Genomic DNA, 23,840 nt, shown 5'->3' on the forward strand with positions numbered 1-23,840 from the left:
TAGCCAATAGGAAGGGGACATCAGGAGCCGCGTGAAGCCGCGGACCTTCCATCTTGGATTGGGGTAAAAGGAGGGACGAGGCCTTAGTCAGCACTTTGCCGAAACTGCTGTTTCTTCTTTTTCCTCGGGTTCTGTGCTGGCGTACTCTGAGAACTTTGTCCCTCTTCTCTGGCTCGGACCCCGGCTTGAACCCCACGCGGGAGGCTTAGAGAGAAACGGAGTCTGATTCCGGGTCCGAGTCAGTCTTGGAGCCCGGGAGTGCTACCCTCACGGCCTCGATGAATGGATGAGTGCGCTGCAGCTTGAGGGGGACCGCCAGTTTAGACTTGGAACCCGATAAAGGCCGACTTCATTTGGGACTCGGGTGGGGTGGGCTTTGGGAAGGGCCGCTACCCACAGAAGTCAGAGGAGCAGAGGCAGGGGTCACACACATCTTGAGAGAAAGCCACTGGGATCTTGTTTAAAGGGATGTAATGCTTATGAAGTCAGAGCCGGGGTTAAGGCTGAGACAGCCATGTAACTCTGGATACGGTACATTTCAGAGCTTCCAGTTTCTTGTTTGCAAAATGAGGGGCTTGCACCCCCACCATGGCTGGGGTGGCCCAGCTCACAAAGTGGGAATGGCAAGCCTAAGGTGTGTGCCCCAGAACTTGGGTTCTTGACGCTAGACTACAAGAGACTGAATTCCAGCGCATCTTATCAGCCACTAATTAGCCATGTGTGAAATGGGGATGCAGTTGCTGTATTAAATAAGATAAGGCTGTACAGGTAGTCCCAGGCCACAGATAAAGAAGGGAAGGAGAAAAAGGCTGCTGCTGGAGTCTGTGAAACATGAGGTACACGTGGCAAATGGCAAGTGTTTATTTACAGGTAAATTAGGAAAAGCAGGAAGGTACTGTGCCTGAATGGATGGTCATTAGCTGGGTATAGGGAACACCAGGGCCATGCTTTGGGGGAGGTTTCTTTCTCTGGAAGCTTTGCTGAGGCCTCAGGAGGGACTCAAAGGACCACAGGTATAGGGGGTGAAGAGCATCAAACAAAGACTTTAAGTAACTCCACCAGGCGTGGGTCCTTGTAGAGCTTTTCCTCCAGAGCCAAGTACTTCAGTGGGGCCAGCTCCTTGTGTCTGAAATCAGAGGGAGGGGTTACAAAGCTGGTACTCCGAGACTTCCCTGGTGGTCCAGTGGTTAAGAATCCTTCTTCCATTGCAGGGGACATGGGTTCGATCTCTGGTCGGGGAACTGAGATCCCACATGCTGCAGGGCAGTTAAGCCTGTGTGCCACAACCAGAGAAGCCTATGCATGGCAATGAGGACCCAGCACAGCCAAAAAAACAAAAGCTGGTGTTCCAGCATCCTTGTGGGTCCTTTCGGCTCCCCACACCCCTGCCTCCTCACCGACTGAGCCGCTGCTCCAGGATACGGATGCGGAACATGGCCTGAGAGCAGTAACTCAGGTATAAGTCTTCATCCTCAGGCGTCAGGGTCACCTGATTCTCCTGATACCACTGCTGCTTCTTCTGCAGCTCTTGAGTCTCCTGTGGGCATGGGGAAGGAGAGCAGGAGGGCTGACCCAGACTTCAGGCTGACCCCTCCCCCTACACTGGGCATCAGACAGCCCCACAAGGTCAGCCCCGTCACCCCTTCTCATAGAAGCCAGAGAAGCAGAGGCAGGAAACCCTGGGGCCTTGTTAAGAGGGATATATGTCCACGAGGACTTCCCAGGTGGCTCAGTGGTAAAGAATCAGCCTGCCAATAGAGGAGACGAGGGTTCTACCCTGGACTGGGGAAGATCCCCTGGAGAAGGAAATGGTAACCCACTCTAGTAGTCTTGCCTGGGAAATCCTATGGACAGAGGACCCTGGTGGGCTATACAGTCCATGGGGTCAGAAAGAGTCAGATACAACTTAGCGACTAAACAACAACAACATGTCCACGAGGTTAGAGCAGGAGTCAGGACTGAGAGCCGTGTGACTCTGGTCAAAGTACATTTTCAGAGCTTCCAGTCTGTCGTCTGCAAAATGAGGGTCATTGCACCTACCCCTACCCCCACCACCAGAGACCTGTTTGTGAAGATTAAATAAGATAATGCAGGGGAACTACATGGTGATTACCTGACCAACAGAAATGGGTCAAAAACCATAGGAGTTGTTATAATGCTCCAGCCAGCCATCTACCCCTCCATCCCTCTGTTTACTCATCCACGTCTCCATCCACCCTTCAATCCAATAAACAAGGATGAGGAAGGACAGCTTGGTCCTTTGGATACACCAAGCACTGACCTCCTCCCCCTCCACCCATTAGTCCCTCACAAGTCTATGCGATGTTGAGCCAACAGCCCTGGGCCGGTTTTCTGGTGGAGGTCCCCACCCCCGCCAGGGCCCTGGCTGCACCTTTTCAAACCGGGCCTGGATGAGGTTGGCTTTGTCAATGAGCCGCTGCTTGAAGTCATTGAGGCACTCATCCTTGAGGCGCACGGCCTGCCAGCGCGTGAGCTTCTCTCCAGGTGGGAGCTGGGCCAGGAATGGGGCCAGGTAGTCCAGCTGGGCCTCCACCTGCCGCAGATGCTCCTCGTGTAACACGCGCTCCTGTAAGAGGAGGCCTGGGGGTCAGCTGGACCAGCAGGGGCCTCAGACAGCCCCCAGCCAGCTCTATCGAGATGTGACCACACAGAACCAGACCTCAAACCCTCTGCGCTTGAGGCCTCAGAAGGCTCTGCTGTCTCCTGAGATCACAGTTATTGGTGACAGCCAACTCCAGTGTCTGAGTTCACACGTCTCCACTTGAACCTCAGTACATACCTATCACTCAGCAGATGCTCGCTCGATAAATGGTAATAAAGCGTGGTTGTTAATGACGTTAAAAACTGCTGATGAGTCCCTTTTTTCCCTTCCACCCTGGGGCCTTCTTTATGTCCTGCATTGGCCACGAGGGCCCAGTGAAGCTGGAGATGTGGGAGTGGACATCCCCACCTCTGGGGGTCTGAGAACCAGACCTCAGGTGCCCAGTCCTGTCTTGCCAACCTCATCTATTTTTTTTAGAAATCTCTACTTGGTTGGTGAAGGGAATTAAAAGCTGGCCTCAAAAAAACCAAGCTGGGTCTTGCGACCAGAGTGGGTAATGTGAAGGCCCTGTGTGCAGGGGCCAGAAAACTCAGGCCCGTGGCCAGAGTCTACTCACTGGTGCTACGAGCCCAGGTCACAACCTCCAAGGAAGCCCCCAAGTGGAGGTCTTGGCTTGGCCATAGCTCCTGGAGGTGGTGTGGGGGGACCTGGCCTGTATCCTGAGCACATGTTGGGGCATGATCCAGGGAAATGGTCAGCTCACAGCAAAGATGACCACTGTGGTGTCAATAACTTCATCACCTCTAAAGGGCTTCCCCCCAGAATCCCTGTCAACCTCAGCACCTTGGAGGTGGGGGTGGGTGGGTGGGGGAGGGGTCAGGGGGAAGCCAGGGAGCAGGGCTCACCATGGCCTCCCGGTACTCCTTGCTCTTCTCATTGCGCTTGGTGTCATAGATGGAGATGGTCAGCGTGTGTGCCTCCTCCTCCTCCTCCCGAAGCTTCAGGATCTCCAGCACCTGAGTTGGGAAGTGAGGGCAGACGTGGTTAAAACACCCCCACCCCTGCTACCTGCCATCTGCCCACTCTCCCACGGGACACCCAACCTCCAGCTCCGACTCCCAGGCCTGATGTCTGGACATCTTCTCCTCGTTCTTCAGCTTCATCATGGCCTCATACTGGTAGAGAAGCTTCTTGGTGTGCTCCATCGGCTCCACCTGGGACAACCACCACAGTGACTCAGAGAAGCAGCAGCAACGGCTGGGGTTGTGGGCAGATTCTGGAGCCAGATCTCTTGGGTTCAAACCTTTCCCTGCCATTTTCTAGCTGTGTGACCTCCAGCCAGTTGCTTCACCTCTCTGGATCTGTTGCATCTCTAAAAACACAACTAGCAACAGAAGAGAAACTGGAGGCTCAGAGGGGCTAAGGAATGTGCCAGCAAAGTCAGGATTGAAACTAGGAAAGCCAGCCCGGTGGCGGTGTTGAGATCTGTCACAGCCTTGGTCGCAGGATAGAAAAGGAGACGATTTTCAGAGGAGCTCAAAGAGTATTATTCCCAGATGGGAGGTCTTGATTTTCCCAGGGGCGAAGATGAACTTCCAGGCTGGGTACCAGGGACTTCCACCCCAGTTCTCCTAGGTCGCAGAGACAGCATGGAGGGCCCCAGGGTTCTCTCTTCACCCCACCCCGTCCTGCCCCTGCCCGCCAGACTCCCGAGCCTACCTCGAAGCTGATACACATGTCGGAGGTCATGATGATCTTGTTGCCCTTGCTGTCCACCTCCGTGCGTCGCAGGAACTCGCGCTTGTTGGCCGTGATGTGGTCCGAGCGGCAGTGGTAGCGCAACTGAATGCGCTCCTCCGCGATCAGAAACACTCGCTCGGCCACGTCCTCGTCCGCAGGCTTCGCAGGGTTGCGGAAGAATCGCTCTGTGATTTTCTGGGAGATCAGACCATGCGGAGGAGGCGGGGTGGAAAAGGGGGACTTATGTGCCTGTCCTGAGGACAGGCGCAAAGGACCCTCAGGGACGCTGGGGTCTGGGGTCACTTGGGGGGGGGGGTTCATGTAGAACAGCCCCTCCCAGCTAGACAGTGGCTCTCAAGGCCCCAGGGGTTCTCAGTGCCCGGCCGCTCCATTTCTTCTCTAGTTCCTTCTGCCAGACTCTGCTTGCCCACCTCCAGAGATGGGGAGCTCACCACCTCTCCACGCAGCCTGCTCTATCACTTGACTATGCTTACTGCTAGAAAGAGCTTCTTCAGTGTGCAGAGGTTAAATATAGGTGCAAAATAACTTGTGATGATATGGAGGAAAAAGCTGCACAATTATGTGAAGAGGGTGATACAGGAATTCTGCGAACGCACACACACACCCCTTAGAGAAGACGCTCACAATCCAATCTAGTAATATGTGATAATAGCTGAGAGATGGCATTCTGAGATATTTTTTACTTTTTATAATTTTACATATTTTCTAAGTGTTTAGTCAAGAGTGCGTATACACACACAAGGCCATAATACCTCAGTGGCCCAGTGGCTGATGTCTGGCATCAGACAGACCCGAGATGGTGTGTTTGGTAAAACAGGAAAGGTCACTCAGTAAAAAAGCCTCCCCGGAGTTGGGGCTTCTCCCCTTCAGGGTAACCTTGGCCCACCAGAGTAAGCAGACACCCCATCCCCATGCCCAGCAAGTACTTACCACCATGGGCCGGGGGTTTGACTCTGCACTGTTCAAAGCCAGCTTCTTCATCCGGGGCCCGAAATTGACATGGCGGTAGGAGAGGAAGTCCGGCCGTCCTTGGTAGTGCTCTGTCATCGTCTTGGGCGTCTCCTCCCGCTTGATCAGGCCGTCCACGCGGGCCGTTTCATAAAACTCCATGACACGGTCCATCTCAGGTTGCATGGACTTGTATGAGTGCACTGCGGGGGAGATGGGGACTGGGCAATGCCTAGGTGAGCCCCTGGAGCCCCTGGCTTCATAACCCGACCCCAGGCCTTGGGGAGAAGCCTCATGTATGATGTCACCAATGCCCTAGAGCTAGGTGTTTAGGCTGCTTCCAGCTTTTTTGTTATTATAATCAACACCATGATGAACATCTGTTTTATGTATGTTTTCTTCTTGCTTGCTATTTGTGCAACAGAACTGCTGGTCAAAAAACATACATAATTGAAATCTACCAATGATTATTTTGCCCAACCACTCCCCAGAAAAGTTGTGCCAATTTGCTGTCCTACCAGGAATGAAGGGGAGGCTCATGCTTACACGTGGTAGGCCCATTTTTTCATTTTTGCGAACTGAAGGGTTGTAGGTTGGTCCCTTATTGATTTTCTTTCTTTCTTTCTCCTTCCCTTCCCTTCCCTCCCTTCCCCTTCTTCCTGTCCCAACCAAGTGAGATTGGTCATGTTTTTAAATGTATATTGACCTTATGTTTTTATTTGGTGAATTCTTGGATTGGGTTGTTAATTCTCTCCCAGGATATGTCTTACCCTGCTTCCCACCCTCCTGGGCTTGCGGCCACATCCTCACTGCCATACTTCTGCCCCCTGCATCGCCCTTGTGGGGATGCTTTTGGTTTTCTTGTTAGCATCCTAACCCCTGTAAACGGGGCCCCAGTGGGTACCTGATCCCAACCATAGCATGGGCTGCGGCCCTGCTTTACCTTTCCTGGAGGAACACGTGTCACATTTCCTTAGATTTTCTGTGCTTCCTCTGACCTCCCACACATCTGCTTTGCTTGGGGAGGCAGGGGCTATTTCTGTTGCTTGCCACCCAAGAACCCTGGTAATAAGGATGATGGTTCCTCCCACCATGTATCAGCTGCCTTGGAGGCTGCTCTAAGGAGCACATGAGGCCCCCACCCTGGGCTCCTAGCTGGCCTAGTGACAGGGTCTACTCACTGCGCAGCGCCTGGGGATGGCCCGGCTTGAAGTAGTCGACATTCAAGCCCGTGATCTTGTTTATGTGCTTCAGCTCCAACATGTCCTCCCTGTTCTGGTACCACTCCTTCATCTCCAAAGCCTTGGTACCTGTGGGGCCCGATCGGTGCCTGAAGCAGCCAGGCCAGTTCCCCCAGCCGCCGTCCCACCGCTCCCAGCACACAGAGACCAGCAGGGCCCACACTCACACAGATAGGGGTGGTGACATTACCGAGGGCACGTGACATGTCGGGGACCCAGCTCTCCTGCCCCCTCCCCCCCGCCCCCGCAGCTAGGGCTGCCCCCTTACACTCCAGGTCCTCATAGGTGGTGAGGCGGCACACGAGCCCGTTGTTGTTGAGGTACGGGGCCCACTTCTCCAGCTTCGCCCTCTTGTACTGTATCACTTTCTTCCCATTTGGGCAGCGGGTCTCGAACGCTGAGGACACAGAGTGGGCTGGGGGCCTTCCTCCCCAGACTGGGGGATGGGAAGACCAGCCTCACCAGCCACTCTTCAGTCTCTGTTCACTGTGCTGTTTGCTCAGCTCCTCCAGCCCCCAAGCCCACTCCAGGGAGGCAGAGGGGACAAGTCACCAGGGCGGCTCCTGCCCTGGAGGACATCTCAGCTTGAGCCTGACCAAACCGCACTCTTACTTCCAGACCTCGGCTGGAAACACCATCCCCTCCTGCCCATAATGTGCTGACTTCTTCAAATCCCTTAAAACTTAGCTTAGATGAGCCTTGCTCCCAGAAGCCCCTTCTGCCCACCCACTCCTCAGTCTCCAACCCCCGGGTTCTCATGACACCCTCTTCAGCCCTTCCCGCCCTGATGGGACAGCCTAGGTCCTCCCTATAGGTCTAGGCACTCCCAGATGGAAATTTCAGCAATCAGCAGAGGTTGGCACAAGGCAAAAGCATGCCCTGACCCCCTGCTTTCCCTGCCTGCCCCTTTTTGGTCCTGAGACCCCCGTCCTCCCTGGGTACTGTGCGTAGTCTCCTCCTGGCAGAGTGGGGTGAGGGAGGGGAACAGCTGTGTTCTGGTCCCCGGTCCTCCAGCAACTGCCACACTCCATCACCCTGGGTCTGGTAACTGAGCCCTGTCCTGTGTGCCAGACTAGGGTCAGTCCCCCGCTGCAGAGCTGAGTGTATGGTGGGAAGGAAGAAATGAAGAGGGTGCAGCAGGAAACATGGAGCTGAGGTTTGGAAATGAGGGGCCAAGGCAGCCTCTGCAGGCATCCCACTGCCACAGACGTCCCCAAAGGCCCAGAGATGCTGTACCTTCAGGGGAGATCTCAATCTGCTCCACCCAGGAGGGCGGCATGTCGAAGCTCTTATCCTCATCCTCCTTGCCCTGTTGGGAGAGGTGAGGGTGGGGTGGGTAGTTCTGATCAGGACTGGGCCTTCTGATCAGGGCTGACTTACGGGCAGGTTGGAGCTGCTTTCTCACCCCACAGGGCCAAGCCCCCCAAGATGGCTTGTCAGCTCCCCCAGGGGTGCTAGAGATCTGACCTGGTATGACCTGAGACGGGGGAGGAGGAAGAGCAGCTCCATCGCTCTACCCACCTGGCGCCTGGCAAGCACCGCCACGCCCTGTCCCGTGTGACCCCCTCCCACTTCCCGCAGAGGCAGGAGACAAAGCCACAGGCCTTTCGTTAAAAGAGGGGCTTCTGGAGTCGGGTGGGCCCAAGCCCCACCCTCCATCCAACAGCAGCTCAGGCAAAGTACCTTAACAGCTCTGAGTCTCAGTTTTCTAACTGCTTGGGAGGATTGACTGATAAATGCACATAAGGGTTTGGGACACTGCCTGGTTGCCCTTATTGTTTTTCTTTCTCTTTGAGCCTAGTTTCCCCATCTGGTAAATAAGGCCTAGTCTAGACAAATGAACTCTCTGACGATACTGAAGGCCATAGCTAGCAGGAAAAGATTTCCCACATTCACTGCACTCGTGAGGCCTTTCTCCGCTGTGAACTCTGTTGACGAAGAAGGCTCGAACTGTTAATAAAACATTTTCTACAGTCACTGCACTTATAAGGCCTTTCTTCAGTGTGAACTCTCTGATGACTGAGAAGGCTCATCCGAGCAATAAAAGATTTCCCACGTTCACTGCACTCATAAAGCCTTTCTCCACTGTGAATTCCCTGATGATACCAAAGGTCAGAGTTAGCAGTAAAAGATTTCCCACGTTCACTGCACTCATAAGACTTTTCTCCAGTGTGGATTTTCCTACCAGAACTGAGGAGGTGCATTTGATTAAAGGAGGTCCCATAGTCACTGCCCTTATATGGCACTTCCTCACTGTGAACTTTCTGATGATAACGGATGCCAGCCAGAGTTATAAAAGATTCTCCATGTACATTACAGGCATAAGGGCTTTCTCCTGTATGAATTCTCTGATGTCTATGGAAATTGGAGTTGTGGATAAAAGATTTCCCACATTCATCGCATGTAGAAGGCCTTTCTCCAGTGTGAATTCTTCGATGTACATAAAGGATTTATGGGTAAAACATTTTTCACATTGAATGCATTCACTTATAAGGCCTTTCTCCAGTATGACTTCTCTGATGTTCAATTTAAAAACAATACAAATGAATACACACGCAAAACAGAAACAAATTCAGGTTTAAGGGCTTCACTGGTGGCTCACTGATAAAGAACCTGCCTGCCAATGCAGGAGATGTGGGTTCAATCCTGGGTCAGGATGATCCCCTGGAGGAGGAAATAGCAACCCACTCCAGTATTCTTGCCTGGAGAATCCCATGGACAGAGGAGCCTGGCAGGCTACAGTCCATGGGGTCGCAAAGAGTCAGACATGACTTAGCAACTACATCGGACAAATGATCTTCAGGTTAGGTAACCACAGAAACTTGCATAAGATTTTCTCAGTTTGAAACTTCTCTATGAATAGATACATGTAAATGCATGGCTGAGTCCCTTTTCTGTCAACCTGAAACTATCACAACATTGTTAATCGGCTATACTCCAATATAACATAAAAAATTAAATAAAAAACAACTCTTCTTGTCAAATTGCTCAGACCTCTGACACCCACTTGGCCTGTCTGTTCTCATTTTGAGGCCAGCAGGGGGCACCAGTGGTCCAGGATTTACTGCACAGGAGAGGAGGCTCTCTGGCCTCCAGGGAGAAGACTCTGAGAACACTCAACACCATTTCCAGGTCGGTCTACACGTCTGTTCAAGCACATCACACCGGTGGTCTCACTTGTCCTCATGCAGCCCCAGGAGACCGAACAGAACCACCTTTGAGAACCCAGACTTGGGAGCTGGACTGTCAAATCCCAAGTCAAGTCCCACCTCTGTCACTTGTTGGCTGTGTAACTTTGGGTCAGTTGTTTCACCCCTCTGTGTGTAAGCCTTCCTGTCAGTAAAATGGGGCAATAATAATCATGGATGACAATACTAGGACCCATCACACAGGGTAGCTGTGAAGATATTGGCAAGTTAAATACCTACTGGCACTTAGAAGGGCTTCCCTTGTGGCTTATATGGTAAAGAATCTGCCTCCAATGCAGGAGACCCAGGTTTGATCTCTGAGTCAGGACGATACCAACCCACTCCAGTATTCTTGTCTGGAAAATCCCATGGACAGAGAAGTCTGGGGGGCTACAGTCCATAGGGTGGCAAAGAGTCAGACAATAACACTATCACTTTCACAGCACTTAGAGAGGGCCATATGAGTGTTACCTATGGGCTGAATTGTATCCCCCCAAAACTCATATGTCCTAGTACCCAGAACCCCAGAATGTGACTATATTTGGAGACAGGATCTTTAAAGAGGTATCTAAGTTAAACTGAGGTCATTCGGTTGAGCCCTAATCCAATATGACTGGTGTCCTTATAGGAAGAGATTAGGACCCAGACACACACAGAGGAAAGAGTCTGAGGACCTGGGGGTGGTCACCCCTCCAAGCTCAGGAGGATCCAAACCCTGCTGACAGCTCGGCTTTCAGTCTCCAGGGCGTGAGAAAAGAAATTTCTACTGTTCAAGCCACCCAGTCTGTGTTATGGCGACTTTAGCAAACGAATACCCCAGTTATTACTACCGTGATGTAACTGACCCCATCCCCCCATTTTACATGCAGATGATGAAACTGAAGTTTCCAACGGTTAGGAAGTTTGCCCAAGATGTCGGAACCCGTAGCGAAGGCATCTGGGCCTCTGACTTCCACTCACAGGGCCTCATGCAGACCTGCCTGGATTGCCCCTGAGTAGGAGATCAGAGATAACTAGGCCAATGACCTTCAGAAGGGACAAGAAAGGTCTGGAAGTGTGTGTGGAGGATCATGGTGACCATGCAGGAGAGGCCTGGATGTGAGGGATGGGTTCTGGGGCTCCCCAGGCTTGTGGAGAGGGTCTTATTGCCCTACTCCAAAGGGCAGGGCAACCCCTGAACAGGACTGTGTGTGTGTGTGTGTATAAGGGTGGGGGAGTGTGGGGCGGGCAGGAGGCCTGAATGCAAGTCCCAGCCTTTCCCTGCACCATTTGGGGGTCCCGGGCAGGTCGCTGGACCTGTCTGGGCCTCAGTCTGCCCATCTGTAAAATGAGGGCATGGTCCAGACCCTTCTGCTTCAAGGAATCGATAAGTGGGCAATCTGAACTGCACCCCACCCTAGACACATACCTGTGGGGGGAAGTGTGTCAGGCTGGCCTGAAGCAAGACAGGGTGTCAAGTCCCCCCACTCCACGGAGGCTCACCAGGTTTTCCACGTCGTCGTCATCATTCATCCCCTCGTCCTCCTCCTCAGTCAGGGACAGGAAAGGCTTGTCGGTCCCCAGGAGCAGGTACTCCCACCTCACGGGGTCTCCCAGGTCGAAGATCAATTCCTGATGGAGAAGGGGGTTGCTGAGCACACCCCACAGCCAGTGCACCCCCTCCTCCTTCACAGGGGAAGGGAGGGGGCGGGGAACAGCCAAGCCCAGGGTGAGAAGAGACCCGGCTGGGTCTCAGAGGGGTCGGAATGTGGCTCCAGGCTGCCTCTGAGAGTCCTCACCCGCCCTCCTCATCCCCACAGGGAGACGGAGGCCCTGAGGGGGCTGGGAGTCCCTTCCCGTGTTGGGCTCTGGGTGCGAGACTCGGAAACTCTCTGGCCTGATAGGCCTGGATGTGGAGCTCATTCGGCATTGTCCTTACAGGAAGAGATGAGGTGTCGCTGTACAGCAAAAACCGGTTCAAGAAATAGAACATTATCCACACTCCCAGAAAGCCCCCTGGTATCCAGTTACCACCTCCCTCCAAACGTGTGCACACGTTTTTTTAACTTCTGTAAATGGCACTAGGCTTTGTTTTTTGTTTTGGCTGTACTGGGTCTTCATTGCCCCAGGGCATATGGGATCTTAGTTCACCCACCAGAGATCAACCCCGCATCCCCTGCATTGGAAAGGGATTCTCAACCACAGGACCACCAGGGAAGTCCTGGCACTGAGTTTTTATACATAAATATATATGGAAGTTCATTGAGCTGGATGTGTAGGGTAAGTGCATTTTTCTGCATGTATATTGCACTTCAGTACAATGTTTTTAAAAAATCAATTGAACTAACAGTCCACATTTTATAAGGATACAGAAACTAAGAGAGTGACAATAAACATACTGGCATGATTATGTATGGGCAAAGCAGTAAGCCCTGGGTACTCCAGGAAAAGTGCAAAGCCCCCTTGGCTGGTGGCCAGCTCTAACCACTGGTCACACCCACCCTCCCCCACTGTGCCCGCCACCCCCGCCCAGGCCCCGCCCAGCACCTTGCAGCAGTTCCAACAGTCCTGCATGTTGACCCAGTAGTTCTTGTGGTTCCAAAGGCTCTCAATTCCCAGGAAGTGATCGTCCAGGGTGCTGTAGCTGCGTGCAGTGAATGGGTCAATGAAAAAGCTCTCAGGCACCTCACGTTTCCCCGACAACACCAGGACCCAGGAATGCACACGGAGGCCGTGCAGGGGGTCGGTCTTCGCATTCTCCTGCTCCTGCATGGGAAAGGTGGGTGACCTCGAGGTAAATTGATGGGAAGGGGATCATCAGGGGTCCAAACATCTCCCTGGGGCTGAGGAACTGGTGAAATAACCGAATTTTGATCCACACTGCATCTCTGGTTGACTTCGTGACCTTGAGGATATCACCCCACCTCTGAACCTGTTTTCTTATTGATAAAATGGGAGGATCTAGCTCGATCTGTGGTTTATCAACTTGACCTTTTGGAGCTCTAGGGTATATGGGATTTATTGGCTTTCTGGTGTTGTGATTCTGGGTGAGATTTCATCCAAAGAAAGATAGAGGGCCACCATATGGCTTCCTTGTCTGCACCCCTCTGGGAAAAGGATTACTGTGCCATGTTCATTATTGCATCCCCAGGGTCTACTGCATCCCACAGTAGACCCTCAATAAATACTGTGTGGAAGGAGAGACAAGAAGGGAGGGAAGCAAAGCAGATGAGAGGGATGATGAGAGTGAGGGTGGACAGGAGGGTAGTGGGAGGATGGGCGAGAGGACGGTGGGAGGATGGTGGGAGGATGGATGGGAGGGTGGTGGGAGGGTGGATGGGAAGATGGTGGGAGGGTGGTGGGAGGATTGTGGGAGGATGGTGGAAGGATGGATGGGAAGGTGGATAGGAGGGTGAATGAGGGGTGAATTGGAGGATGGATGGGAGGGTGGTGGAAGGATGGATGGGAGGGTGAATTGGAGGATGGTGGGAGGATGGATGGGAGGATGGTGGGAGGATGGTGGAAGGATGGTGGGAGGATGGTGGGAGGATGGTGGGAGGGTGGTGGGAGGATGGATGGGAGGGTGGTGGGAGGGTGGTGGAAGGATGGTGGGAGGATGGTGGGAGGGTGGTGGGAGGGTGGTGGAAGGATGGTGGGAGGATGGTGGGAGGATGGTGGAAGGATGGTGGGAGGATGGATGGGAGGATGGTGGGAGGGTGGTGGAAGGATGGTGGGAGGGTGGTGGGAGGGTGGTGGAAGGATGGTGGGAGGATGGTGGGAGGGTGGTGGGAGGGTGGTGGAAGGATGGTGGGAGGATGGTGGGAGGGTGGTGGGAGGATGGTGGGAGGATGGTGGGAGGATGGTGGGAGGATGGTGGGAGGGTGGTGGAAGGATGGTGGGAGGGTGGTGGGAGGGTGGTGGAAGGATGGTGGAAGGGTGGTGGGAGGATGGTGGAAGGATGGTGGGAGGATGGATGGGAGGGTAGTGGAAGGATGGTGGGAGGATGGTGGAAGGATGGTGGGAGGATGGATGGGAGGGTAGTGGAAGGATGGTGGGAGGATGGTGGAAGGATGGTGGGAGGATGGATGGGAGGGTAGTGGAAGGATGGTGGGAGGATGGATGGGAAGGTAGTGGAAGGATGGTGGGAGGATGGATGGGAAGGTGGATGGGAGGATGATGGGAAGGTGGATGGGAGGATGGATGTAGAGTGTATGCAGGTAAATCTTCGGTGAGCTCCTGGAACAAAAAGGACACCAGAACTGCACAGCACACAATGAATTGGCCCAGGCAGCACAGTTCTGTAGTATTAGCATCTGGCTGACCACCACTGGGATTCCCGCATGGCCGGGTGGAGGTGGAGTTGGTTGGAAGGGGGAGGAGGGGATTTGAACCTGGGGGCCCATAAACACATCCCTTCATGACCTGTGTCTGTTTCCCCATTCCTAGCAGCCGCTTCTCTGGAGCCGAGTTCATGGCTTGAGGGCTGAGGGTGCTGGACCCACCAAGAGGCGTGCCTCCTCCTGCTTCTTCCGATTCTCCTCCTCAGCCTTGATCGCCTCCTGCCTCTTCGCCTCCTGTTCCTGCTCAAACCTGCTGGTCAGGTCCCTGGGTGGTTTGATGGCGTACTTCTTAGGGGGTGCCTTTTCCTGCTCCTTGACTGTCTGTCATGAGACAAGAGGAAAAGGATCAGCAGCCACCCACACTGTTGCTCCTGGAGTCCACAGGCTTTCTGACCCCAAACACAGAAAGAGCCTCAGCTCCAGACCTGTGACTGTGGGCATGTCCTTCCATTTCCCTAACTGCAGGATCTTCTGCAAAATTCATTGAGAACCTTTTCCCCAGGCTTGATCCTCCAAAAGGAGACAGGACAATGCCTGAATGAGCTGCCCATCCAGGCCGGAGCTCAGGAGGTGTGATTTCTGGTCTTCACCCCCCATGGCCTAGACTAGCGATGATCTGGGTCTGATTTAGAAAATGGGGCAAATTGTCGGGAATCAGATTTTCCAGGTTTTACCATTTCAGGGCTTCATATGTTGACTTGAAGTAAGAGTTTCCTGGGCTCGGAAGAAGAACAAAGCCTGTGTGTGTGTGTGTGTGCGTGCGCGCGCGCACGAGCACACACATGAGTGTGTGTACATGAATGTGTGCTAGGTGGCCAGAAAAATGTCCAGGAAAAGACACCACAGAAGCTGCAGAATGGGGACCTGGTATGAGGGAGAAATAGCGAATCTCTACCATTCATAGTCAGACAGACTGGTCCTCAGCCCCCAGGGACCCACTTACCAGCTGTGTGACTTTGGTCACAAAAACTATTTCATCTCAACACACTCACATGTAAAACACAACAGCAATCATTCCTAGCATGCAGTGCTCTTGAGAGGAGCAACCAAGTCAAGAAACGTGTAAGTGGTTTATAGACGGAAAAGTTCTCAGCAGCCATTAGCTATTGATATCAATTTCATAATTAAAATTTTGGCAGAGCTAAGAGGCCCGTATGTGAGTTCATAGGCCTTTGGAGCCAAAAGCAGTGATGGAGCTTTTTTTGTTCCATCTTTCCTGGGGAGCTGGGCCTGAGAGAGCAGGCTGGGCTCTCACCAGGTGCCTCCTTCTCCTTCTCCACCAGAGAACGGCCCCGGGGGCCCCAGTTGCTCACACAGGTATAACACAGGTGCATCATGCTGGTTGCCTCAGGTCCCTGAATCCCCTGCCCCAAGCTGCAGATACCCATGGGGCCTTGACCCTGGATCACAAAGTCCTGGAATCAATCCAGTTCATGAAAAGCATTATCTGCCTGTGCATGCATGCTAAGTTGCTTCAATCGTGTCTAACTCTTTGCGACCCTATGGACTGTAGCCTGCCAGGCTCCTCTGTCCATGGGATTCTCCAGGCAAGAATACGGAGTGGGTTGCAATGTCCTCCTCCAGGGGATGTTTCCAACCCAGGGATTGAACCCACATCTCTTATATCTCCTGCATTGGCAGGCGGGTTCTTACTAGAGCCACCTGGGAAGTGCTTTCTGCCTGTAGTGTGGCTATTTTCCAAGAGATGCTTTAATGATTCCTACAAATATATTCACTTTGAAGTGTTTTGAGTGTTCACAGCCGCCTGGGGTCATTATGGTGTGCTCAGTCAGCGTATCGGAGAAGGCAATGGCAAGCCACTCCAGTACTCTTGCCTAGAAAATCCCATGGATGGAGGAGCCTGGTAGGCTGCAGTCCGTGGGGTCGCTAAGGGTCAGACACGACTGAGCGACTTTACTTTCACTTTTCACTTTCACACATTGGAGAAGGAAATGGCAACCCACTCCAGTGTTCTTGCCTGGAGAATCCCAGGGAAGGGGGAGCCTGGTGGGCTTCCGTCTATGGGGTCACACAGAGTCGGACACGACTGAAGTGACTTAGCAGCAGCAGCAGCAGCAGCAGTCAGCGTATATAAAAGCACAGCCACGGCCTGCTGTGGTTTGGTGGAGGTTTGCTGAAATTTTGTGCTGTTAAAGAGGGATCTTTTTACATGAGAGAGGGGAAAAAAAAAAGACAGAACTACCTGTCCATTTGTCTGCTTTTTCCTTGTATGAAAATGACTGGATGGATTTTTATCACAGGCACAGGATAAATTTGGAAGAACTTGGCTGAAGATGGCTGCCATGTGGCATCCACTAATGTGGGGAACACAGCAGCTCAAACTGAGTGACGACAAGTGGAGGAGCAGCCGGTCTGCAGGAATGGGCTGTGTGCGTGCAGATGCCGGGGAGAGGAGTCATCAGTGGTTTGATTTCAGTGGGCGCAGGTGTCCCAGTTGTAGAGCTCAGCGGCAGGGATGGGCTGCCCTAAGGATGGCACATCTCACGTGACGCTGAGGGCAGCAGGGGCCCGGCCATACCTCTTTGGGCTTCATGGTGAGTGGGCACGCCTCCCGAGTTAGGTCCATGTGGCACAGGTCCTGCGAGCCGTAGCCGTTGACACAGTAGGCGTCGTAGCCCGCGCCGATGAGCATGGAGCAGAGCAGCGTGCTGAAGTCAAAGCAGTTCCCCTTCTGGTACTTGAGCACGGTGGTCGAGGAGTATAGGTACAAGGGCTGCGCACAGCATGTTGGTCAGTGCAGCCGCCCCCTGCCCCTCACCCGTCTCCCCAGGGCTGGGCGCCAGGGCCAGTGTGTAGGCGCGACCCCAGGGGGGCTCCTCCCCTTTGCTGGGTTAGGGAGCCTGCTGAGAATGGGGTGAAAACCACAGCCCCCGTGTCCAGAAAGCGTAATCCACATGTGCCTGTCATTCCAAAGGGCCATGGGCTTCTTCCTGATGGGAAAGACCGCCTGGGATGTTGAGGCTTCCGGTCTGAGGATCTCTGATTGGATGCTTTATGGTTTTATTCCAAAGTTACCCTTGCCTTCTACCTCAGTCTCTCTCTTCTCTTTCTCCACTGTGTACATGTCCCCTTCTCTCTCCCTCCTTCCCACTCTCCGTCCTTAAAGAGATTAAGCTGGTCAGAACCCCAAAAATGTGGCCTTGAAATGTGGGCAGCAGGTCCACCTCTTTCCTTTTCCACCTCCTAAAGTCCTGAAAAGAAGACTCTGAAAGCCGAAGAAGGCAAAGGAGTCAAAGAGGTGGGAGTCCAGAGATCAAGCGTGCTGTGTGACCTCAGGCAAGTGGCTGTCTCTTTCTGGGCCTGTTCCTATCCTCCCTCCCAGCCAGGGGGTTGGTGAGGGGTTCAGCCCCGACAGACTCATAGACTGTGGCCCGAGGCTGGCCAAGCCTCCTTCTTCCGACCTGCCTGGTTTCCCATCTCTGGCTTCATGGCCTAAGGATGCAGCCGCAGGTGGTACTTACAGGTTTGAGGGGGTCGGGCAAGGGCACCATGGACAGGAAGTCAGAGACGAACTGGGCGCAGGTGTCCCAGTTGTAGAGCTCAGGGTAGGGCATCAGTGTGGGCCGGATGGTTGTGCTCACAAACTTCTGCAAAGGGAGAGACCACAGGCCCTGGGGCAATGTGCCACTTGGGAGGAAACCACGGTGCTCCGAGGAAGCTGGAGACCTCGGGATGGGGCTGGGGCGGCTCTCTAGGCCTCTCTGGGCCTCAGGTTCCTACTCAGGGCCTTGGGAGTTGGAGGAAGGGATTCCCTCAAGGCCCTTCTTGCTCAGATCTAGTATAATCCTGTGCCAGTGATGTGATCACTACCGCGTCATCACCTCTTCCCGGCTCAGTGCCGCTCAGCCCCGCATCACCTCCCTGACCCCCAGCAAGTCTGTGAGGCAGGTCCCGCTGACAGCTGAGGAAGCCGAGGCTCTGAGAGGTGAGCTGACTTGTTCAGGTCTTCTACAGTCAGTAGCAGAGTCAGGTCTGTCTGACTCTAGACTGCTGCCCAGCGTGGGGGACCTAGTGCTTCTATGGCCTTTGAGGGGCTGCTCTGCTGCCCTGGGGCCAGGAGCCAGGCCCCTGGGGTCTCCCTGTGAATTCGAGGAAGGTTTCACCAGCACCACATCACACATGGCCCCACCTAAGGGGCAGCCCCCACCGATGGCTGTAGCAGAAACACAGGTCCGGGGTTACCAGGCCCAGGAAAGAGGTGACTAGGGATCTAGTTGGGAACAGCTGAGTTCCAAGTGCTGGCAGCTAACACAAGGGTTCCATCACCAGGTGGGCCAGATCAAACAGTCTGCAAGCCCCTGTCAGCCTGTGTATGGGCTGCAGCATTGTAACTTCGCATTCATCAACTGCCATTCCGTCTACAAGTGGGGAAACTGAGGCCCAGTGAGACTCAGGGACGTGCCCTGGGTCCCAGGGTGGGAAGGAAGGAAGCCAGCACTCAGGTCCTGGCCCGTTTTGTCTTATATCTCTGGCTTTCTCTGCACAGGGCTGGCCTCAGGGGCTGGAGACCACACTGGGTGTCTGACTGCCCCTTAGGTGGGGCATGGGGGCTCCAAGCCACCACAGACCCCAGAGATGACGCACACAGGCTGTTTGAGTTTATATGCTGCCCCCCTCCCCTTCCAGGAGAGGTCTGTGCTTGGCCCACCTCCCTCCGCCCTCTGTGCTCTGGCCCCGGCCATGCCTCTACCACCGGCTCTTACAGGCACTTCACACTCGTTCAGAGGGTGCAGGAAGAGGGGCACGCGGTCCGGGCACAGGTGGCTGTACTGGCGGGAGAAGTTGTCTGCCACCTGCAGCAGCTGTTCCTCCTTGAGCGTGTTGCTTTGGTAAGAAAAGGGCAGCTTGGAGGTGTCGATGGTGTCCTTGGTGAAGGTCCTGTGTCCACAAGAGGGTGGTATCAGCCTGCGTGGAGTTGGGCCTGGCACACAGGGAGTCCTCCATCTACCTTAGCTGCTGCCGGCTCTACTCCATCCTCCTTTAATCCTCGTAACTACTTAGGAGGGAAGTGTCCTTCTTATCAGCGGCTCTTTTATTTTTTTAATCTACTCTTAATTGGAGGATAATCGCTTTACTATGTTGTGTTGATTTCTGCTGTACAACAGCCATAAGGATACACATGTCCCCTCCCTCTTGAGCCTCCCTCCCCTCTCCATTATCCCGCTCCTCTGGGTTGTCACAGACACTGGGTTGATCAGCTGCCCCTTTAAACACATGAGGGAAATGATGCACAGAGAGGCTGGGTGGCTTGCTACGGTCACACAGTTAGGGAGGGGCCGAGTGGAGACTTGGACCAGACAGCCTGAAAGCGCGGTCCTCACTCTTAGCCGTCTTCTTCTGTGTCCCCGTGCATGCTGACCTGCTCTCTCTCTGCCCAGCTCTGGTCTGACCCCCGCCAGGGTGGCAGAGCCAAATCTCCCTCACTCCCCATCCCTGACACTCACAAGAGCTTCTCCGGGACAGAGACCTCGATCTCTGACAGCTTCCTCTCCAGGTCTCTGAGCATCTCCTGCGTCATGGTGGCTTCCCCCCTCCGCACCTCCATCGGCCTCTTTGTTTTCTCTCCCCTCTCGGCCCGCTCAGCTGCCTCTTCTCGCTCCGCCGCCTCTTCCTCCTCCACTTTCTCCTTCAGGACCTCCATTCTGGCGTGTCTCTGACTGTCTAGAGAGGAGATCGCTGCAGGAAGATTAAACGCACTCAGAGTGGCCAATTTCAGGCCAGAATGGAGTCAATGACACTGCCTGTGTCCCTGGGTGGTGCTTTGATGTGCTTTAGAATTCAGGGGCCCCAAGTCCTCTGGGATCTAATGTCTGATGATCTGAGGTGGAGCTGATGTCATAAGAATAGAAATAAATTGCACAATAAATGTAATGTGCTTGAATCATTCTGAAACCACTTCCCTCCACCTCTGGTTCATGAAAAAAATTGTCTTCCATGAAACTGGTCCCTGGTGCCAGAAAGGTTGGGGACCACTGGTTTCAATAATAAAGGGAGGAGGCAAGACCCTCTTAAACATCCTTTCCATCAGAGAGAAAGTCTCCACATGGTGCGAGCACACCTGTAACACCTTTCTGACATATGCAAATTTCCTCTTAAAGCAGAGACGATGCAGGTCACACATTGAGACTATTGTCAGGGCAGGAGCAGGTAGCTGAGACTTATTAACCTTGCTTTGCTTTTCATACATTTATTCTGTCAGTTACTTTCTCCTTTTGGCAGGTGATGTTAATGCTGTATGGATAGTATTATGAAGTTTCCTATTAAATATATTTATGAAGTCCAGTAAGTCTAAATTCAAAGAAACTTATTGATAATTATCTTTTAGACCTCTTAGATATGACACCTGTATGTTCAGTCATGAAGTTGCTAACAGGGCTGGTTCCCAGTGCCTCACAAGATTGGGTTGCACCATGGTTGGCAACACTGGAGACAAGAAGTTGTTGTTTAGTCACTCAGTCGTGTCTGACTCTTTGTGGCTCCACGGACTGTAGCCCGCCAGGCTCCCCTGCACATGGAGTTTTCCAAGCAAGAATAGTGGAGTAGGATGCCATAACGTACCCCAGGGGTCTTCCCAAGCCAGGTATTGAACCTGTGTCTCCTATTTCTCCTGCATTAGCAGGTGGATTCTTTACCTCTGGCGCCACCTGGGAAGCCCATTGATAATAGCAAGGAAGAAAAAAAAAAAAAAGAGGTAACATCACCAAACTTTGAACATAGAGGGCAAGAATGGGGCTGCCACTAAGGTACCTGAATAAGGGGCAGGTGGCAGTGACACAGCCTACACTCTTCTGGTCAAGCCCTTGCATCATCTCTCAGGATGGAGGACCTTTGAGTGGGGGCGTGGCGGGTGGATGGACACACTGAAATGCCATGTATGCTCATGTGCCCTAGGGAAGGCCTTGTCTGCAGCCAGAGAGCCCAGCTTCACTAAAGTGGACCAAAGATCCAGTCCCCTTATAATTTCCGAAGCGATAAGAATACTAGGCACATCTTTTTTTTTTCTGTTTCAGCAAGGCTGGGTGACCCCCTGGTTGACTCCCTGATGGGGACCAGTCATCAGAAAGACCAAGCCATGGCTGGAAGCTTGGAATTTCCAGCCCCTCCTCAATTCTCCAGAGACGAGAGAAGAGCAGAAATGGACTCAATAATTGATCAAGCCTATGTGAGGAAGCCTCCATAAGACTCTCAATAGTAGGATGTTCAGGGAGCCTCCAGGTTGGAAAGGCAACGTCCTCTCCGGGGACAGAAACTGCTGCACTCAGGACCTTCCCAGACCTCGCATTACGTACCTCTTCATCTGCCTGACCCTCTGTGTCCTCTCTGTGTCCTTTAATAAACTGGCAAATGTAATGAGGTGTTTCCCTGAGTTCTCTGTGTCTCTCTAGCGAATAAATAGAACCCAAGGAGGGGGTCATGGGAACCCCCAGTTGGTAGCCACATTGGACAGAATTTGTGGGTAACCCAGGGACCAACTACTTGCTTGCTGTTGGCATCTGAAGTGGGTGGGAAGAGTCTTGCGGGACTGAGCCCTTAACCTGTGGGATCTGATGCCATCTCCAAGTAGGTAGTGTCAGAATTGAATTGAATTGTAGGACACACAAGTGGTGTCATGGAGAATTTCTTGGGACTTCCCTGGTGGTTGAGTGGTCAAGAATCCTCCTTGCAATGCAGGGGACGTAGGTTCGATTCCCAGTCAGGGAACTGAGATCCCACATGCAGTGAAGCAACTAAGCCCATTCCTCAAAACTACTGAGCCCACGCACCATGACTAGGGAGTCCTTGAGCTGCAAAGAAAGACCCCATATGACGCAATGTAGATCTGTGTGTGGTGCAACTAAGAAGTGATGCAGCCAAATAAATAAATGAATATTTTAAAAAGGAATTACTCAGTGAGGGGAAAACCCACACATTTGGTAACCAGAAGTGTCAGATGCAAAGGGTTTTGTCTGAGTAGTAAAGGAGACACACAGAAGGTGGAAGACTGAGTTTTTCCATTATGGACCCTATGAGGCAGATACTATTATGATACCCACTTTTCAGAGGAGAACACTGAGGCCTAGAGAGGTTAAGTGCTTGGCCTAAAGTCACAGAGCTAGTAAGGAGCAGATATACACATGAACCTGTATATTCCTGGCTCTGAAATACATGCATAAATCCTAGAAGGAATGGATGGTTTAGTGGAGGGGAAGTGAAAGGAAAGACATAGGAGGGGAGGAGGCCAATGTGTCAGTGGGCAGCCACTAAAATGGGCTCTGAGCCAAGGTCACAGAACACGTCATCAGAGGTGGAGCTGAGCCAGAACTTGCAACGCTTATTCCCTGCATCAGCCTGCCCTGTCAGCTAAAGCACAATATGAGGAAGGCAGTCCCGCCTTAAGGTTCCCCCAACTCTGTGCCCAGCAGTGCTCCCCACCCCACAAGCCCTTCCCTGTGTCTTTCGCCCCAGCAGCAACCTCCTCTTCACCATCACACACATACACACACACACACACACACACACACACACACTCAAACTTCCCCAGAAAGTATGGGGTTGAAAGCCCCCAGGCAGAAGAATCCCCCTTACCACCAGCGCCCTCGCCCTCCCCTCTGCCAGGTGGGGTTCAGCCACCCGGCACCCCTGCTCCCATCTCACCCTTGAGGACAGCCTGTACCATCTGTTAGCCTGTCTCCATGGTAACAGCTTTCAAGGCCAGGGCAGGTCCTGGGAGAGGAGGCTTCTGGGAAACGTAGTCTTTTGTCACTAACCAGGTCTGGGTCTAGGAGACCCACTGCAGTGCGTCCCTCAGCCAGTGGTGGGCTGGAACCAGCTTGTGTGCCAGTTTGCACAAGCTGATGGTTAAAGCTTTAGGAATGTTTGTGAACCCATTGATGAACACAGTCATTCAGTTCAGTTCAGTTCAGTTGCTCAGTCGTGTCCGACTCTTTGCGACCCCATGAATCACAGCACGACAGGCCTCCCTGTCCATCACCAACACCCGGAACTCACTCAAACTCATGTCCATCGAGTCGGTGATGCCATCCAGCCATCTCATTCTCTGTCATCCCCGTCTCCTCCCACCCCCAATCCCTCCCAGCATCAGACTCTTTTCCAATGAGTCAACTCGTCGCATGAGGTGGCCAAAGTATTGCAGTTTCAGCTTTAGCATCAGTCCTTCCAATGAACACCCAGGACTGATCTCCTTTAGAATGGACTGGTTGGATCTCCTTGCAGTCCAAGGGACTCTCAAGAGTCTTCTCCAATACCACAGTTCAAAAGCATCAACTCTTCGGTGATCAGCTTTCTTCACAGTCCAACTCTCACATCCATACATGACCACGGGAAAAACCATAGCCTTGACTAGATGGACCTTGGTTGGCAAAGTAATGTCTCTGTTTTTTAATATGCTATCTAGGTTGGTCATAACTTTCCTTCCAAGGAATAAGCGTCTTTTAATTTCCTGGCTGCAATCAGTATCCGCAGTGATTTTGGAGCCCAAAAAAATAAAGTCTGACACTGTTTCCACTGTTTCCCCAACTATTTCCCATGAAGTGATGGGACCAGATGCCATGATCTTCGTTTTCTGAATGTTGAGCTTCAAGCCAACCTTTTCACTCTCCTCTTTCACTTTCATCAAGAGGCCTTTGAGTTCCTCTTCACTTTCTGCCACACAGTCATTAGTAAAATTTAAATTATAAAAACATATAAGTAAATGCTGCTGCTGCTAAGTCACTTCAGTCGTGTCCGACACTGTGTGACCCCATAGACGGAAGCCCACCATGCTCCCCTGTCCCTGGGATTCTCCAGGCAAGAACACTGG

At 52.8% G+C, this 23,840-nt stretch overlaps 1 protein-coding gene across 1 annotated transcript; it reads right to left on the reverse strand.

Annotated features, from left to right (window-relative positions):
- Positions 1-993: 993 nt before the first annotated feature.
- Positions 994-23,057, reverse strand: DRC7 (dynein regulatory complex subunit 7). Its single transcript, XM_055411117.2, has 18 exons — positions 22,676-23,057; positions 19,486-19,717; positions 18,745-18,919; positions 17,503-17,628; positions 16,560-16,754; positions 14,183-14,341; positions 12,228-12,446; positions 11,184-11,312; positions 7,750-7,822; positions 6,782-6,910; positions 6,454-6,582; positions 5,255-5,475; positions 4,283-4,498; positions 3,667-3,777; positions 3,469-3,579; positions 2,393-2,587; positions 1,398-1,537; positions 994-1,126 (listed from the first exon to the last, which is right to left on the reverse strand). Exons 1-18 carry the CDS (start codon positions 22,695-22,697, stop codon positions 1,033-1,035), a joined length of 2,676 nt encoding a protein of 891 aa, XP_055267092.2. The 5' UTR covers positions 22,698-23,057; the 3' UTR covers positions 994-1,032.
- Positions 23,058-23,840: the final 783 nt, after the last annotated feature.

Source organism: Moschus berezovskii, chromosome 22 (genome assembly GCF_049115385.1).
Source record: "Moschus berezovskii isolate FMDL1 chromosome 22, NW_MosBer_1.0, whole genome shotgun sequence".
Taxonomy (NCBI): Eukaryota; Metazoa; Chordata; class Mammalia; order Artiodactyla; family Moschidae; genus Moschus; species Moschus berezovskii.

Bases quoted from the DNA above. Each gene is read 5' to 3' on its own strand.
- DRC7 (XM_055411117.2), bottom strand. From the start codon at position 22,697: ATGGTACAGGCTGTCCTCAAGG. The intron at 7,823-11,183 runs GTGAGCCTCCGT...CTCTCCCAACAG, and splicing joins ACGACGACGTGGAAAACCTG to GGCAAGGAGGATGAGGATAA. The intron at 2,588-3,468 runs GTGAGCCCTGCT...CTCCTCTTACAG, and splicing joins AGGAGTACCGGGAGGCCATG to GAGCGCGTGTTACACGAGGA.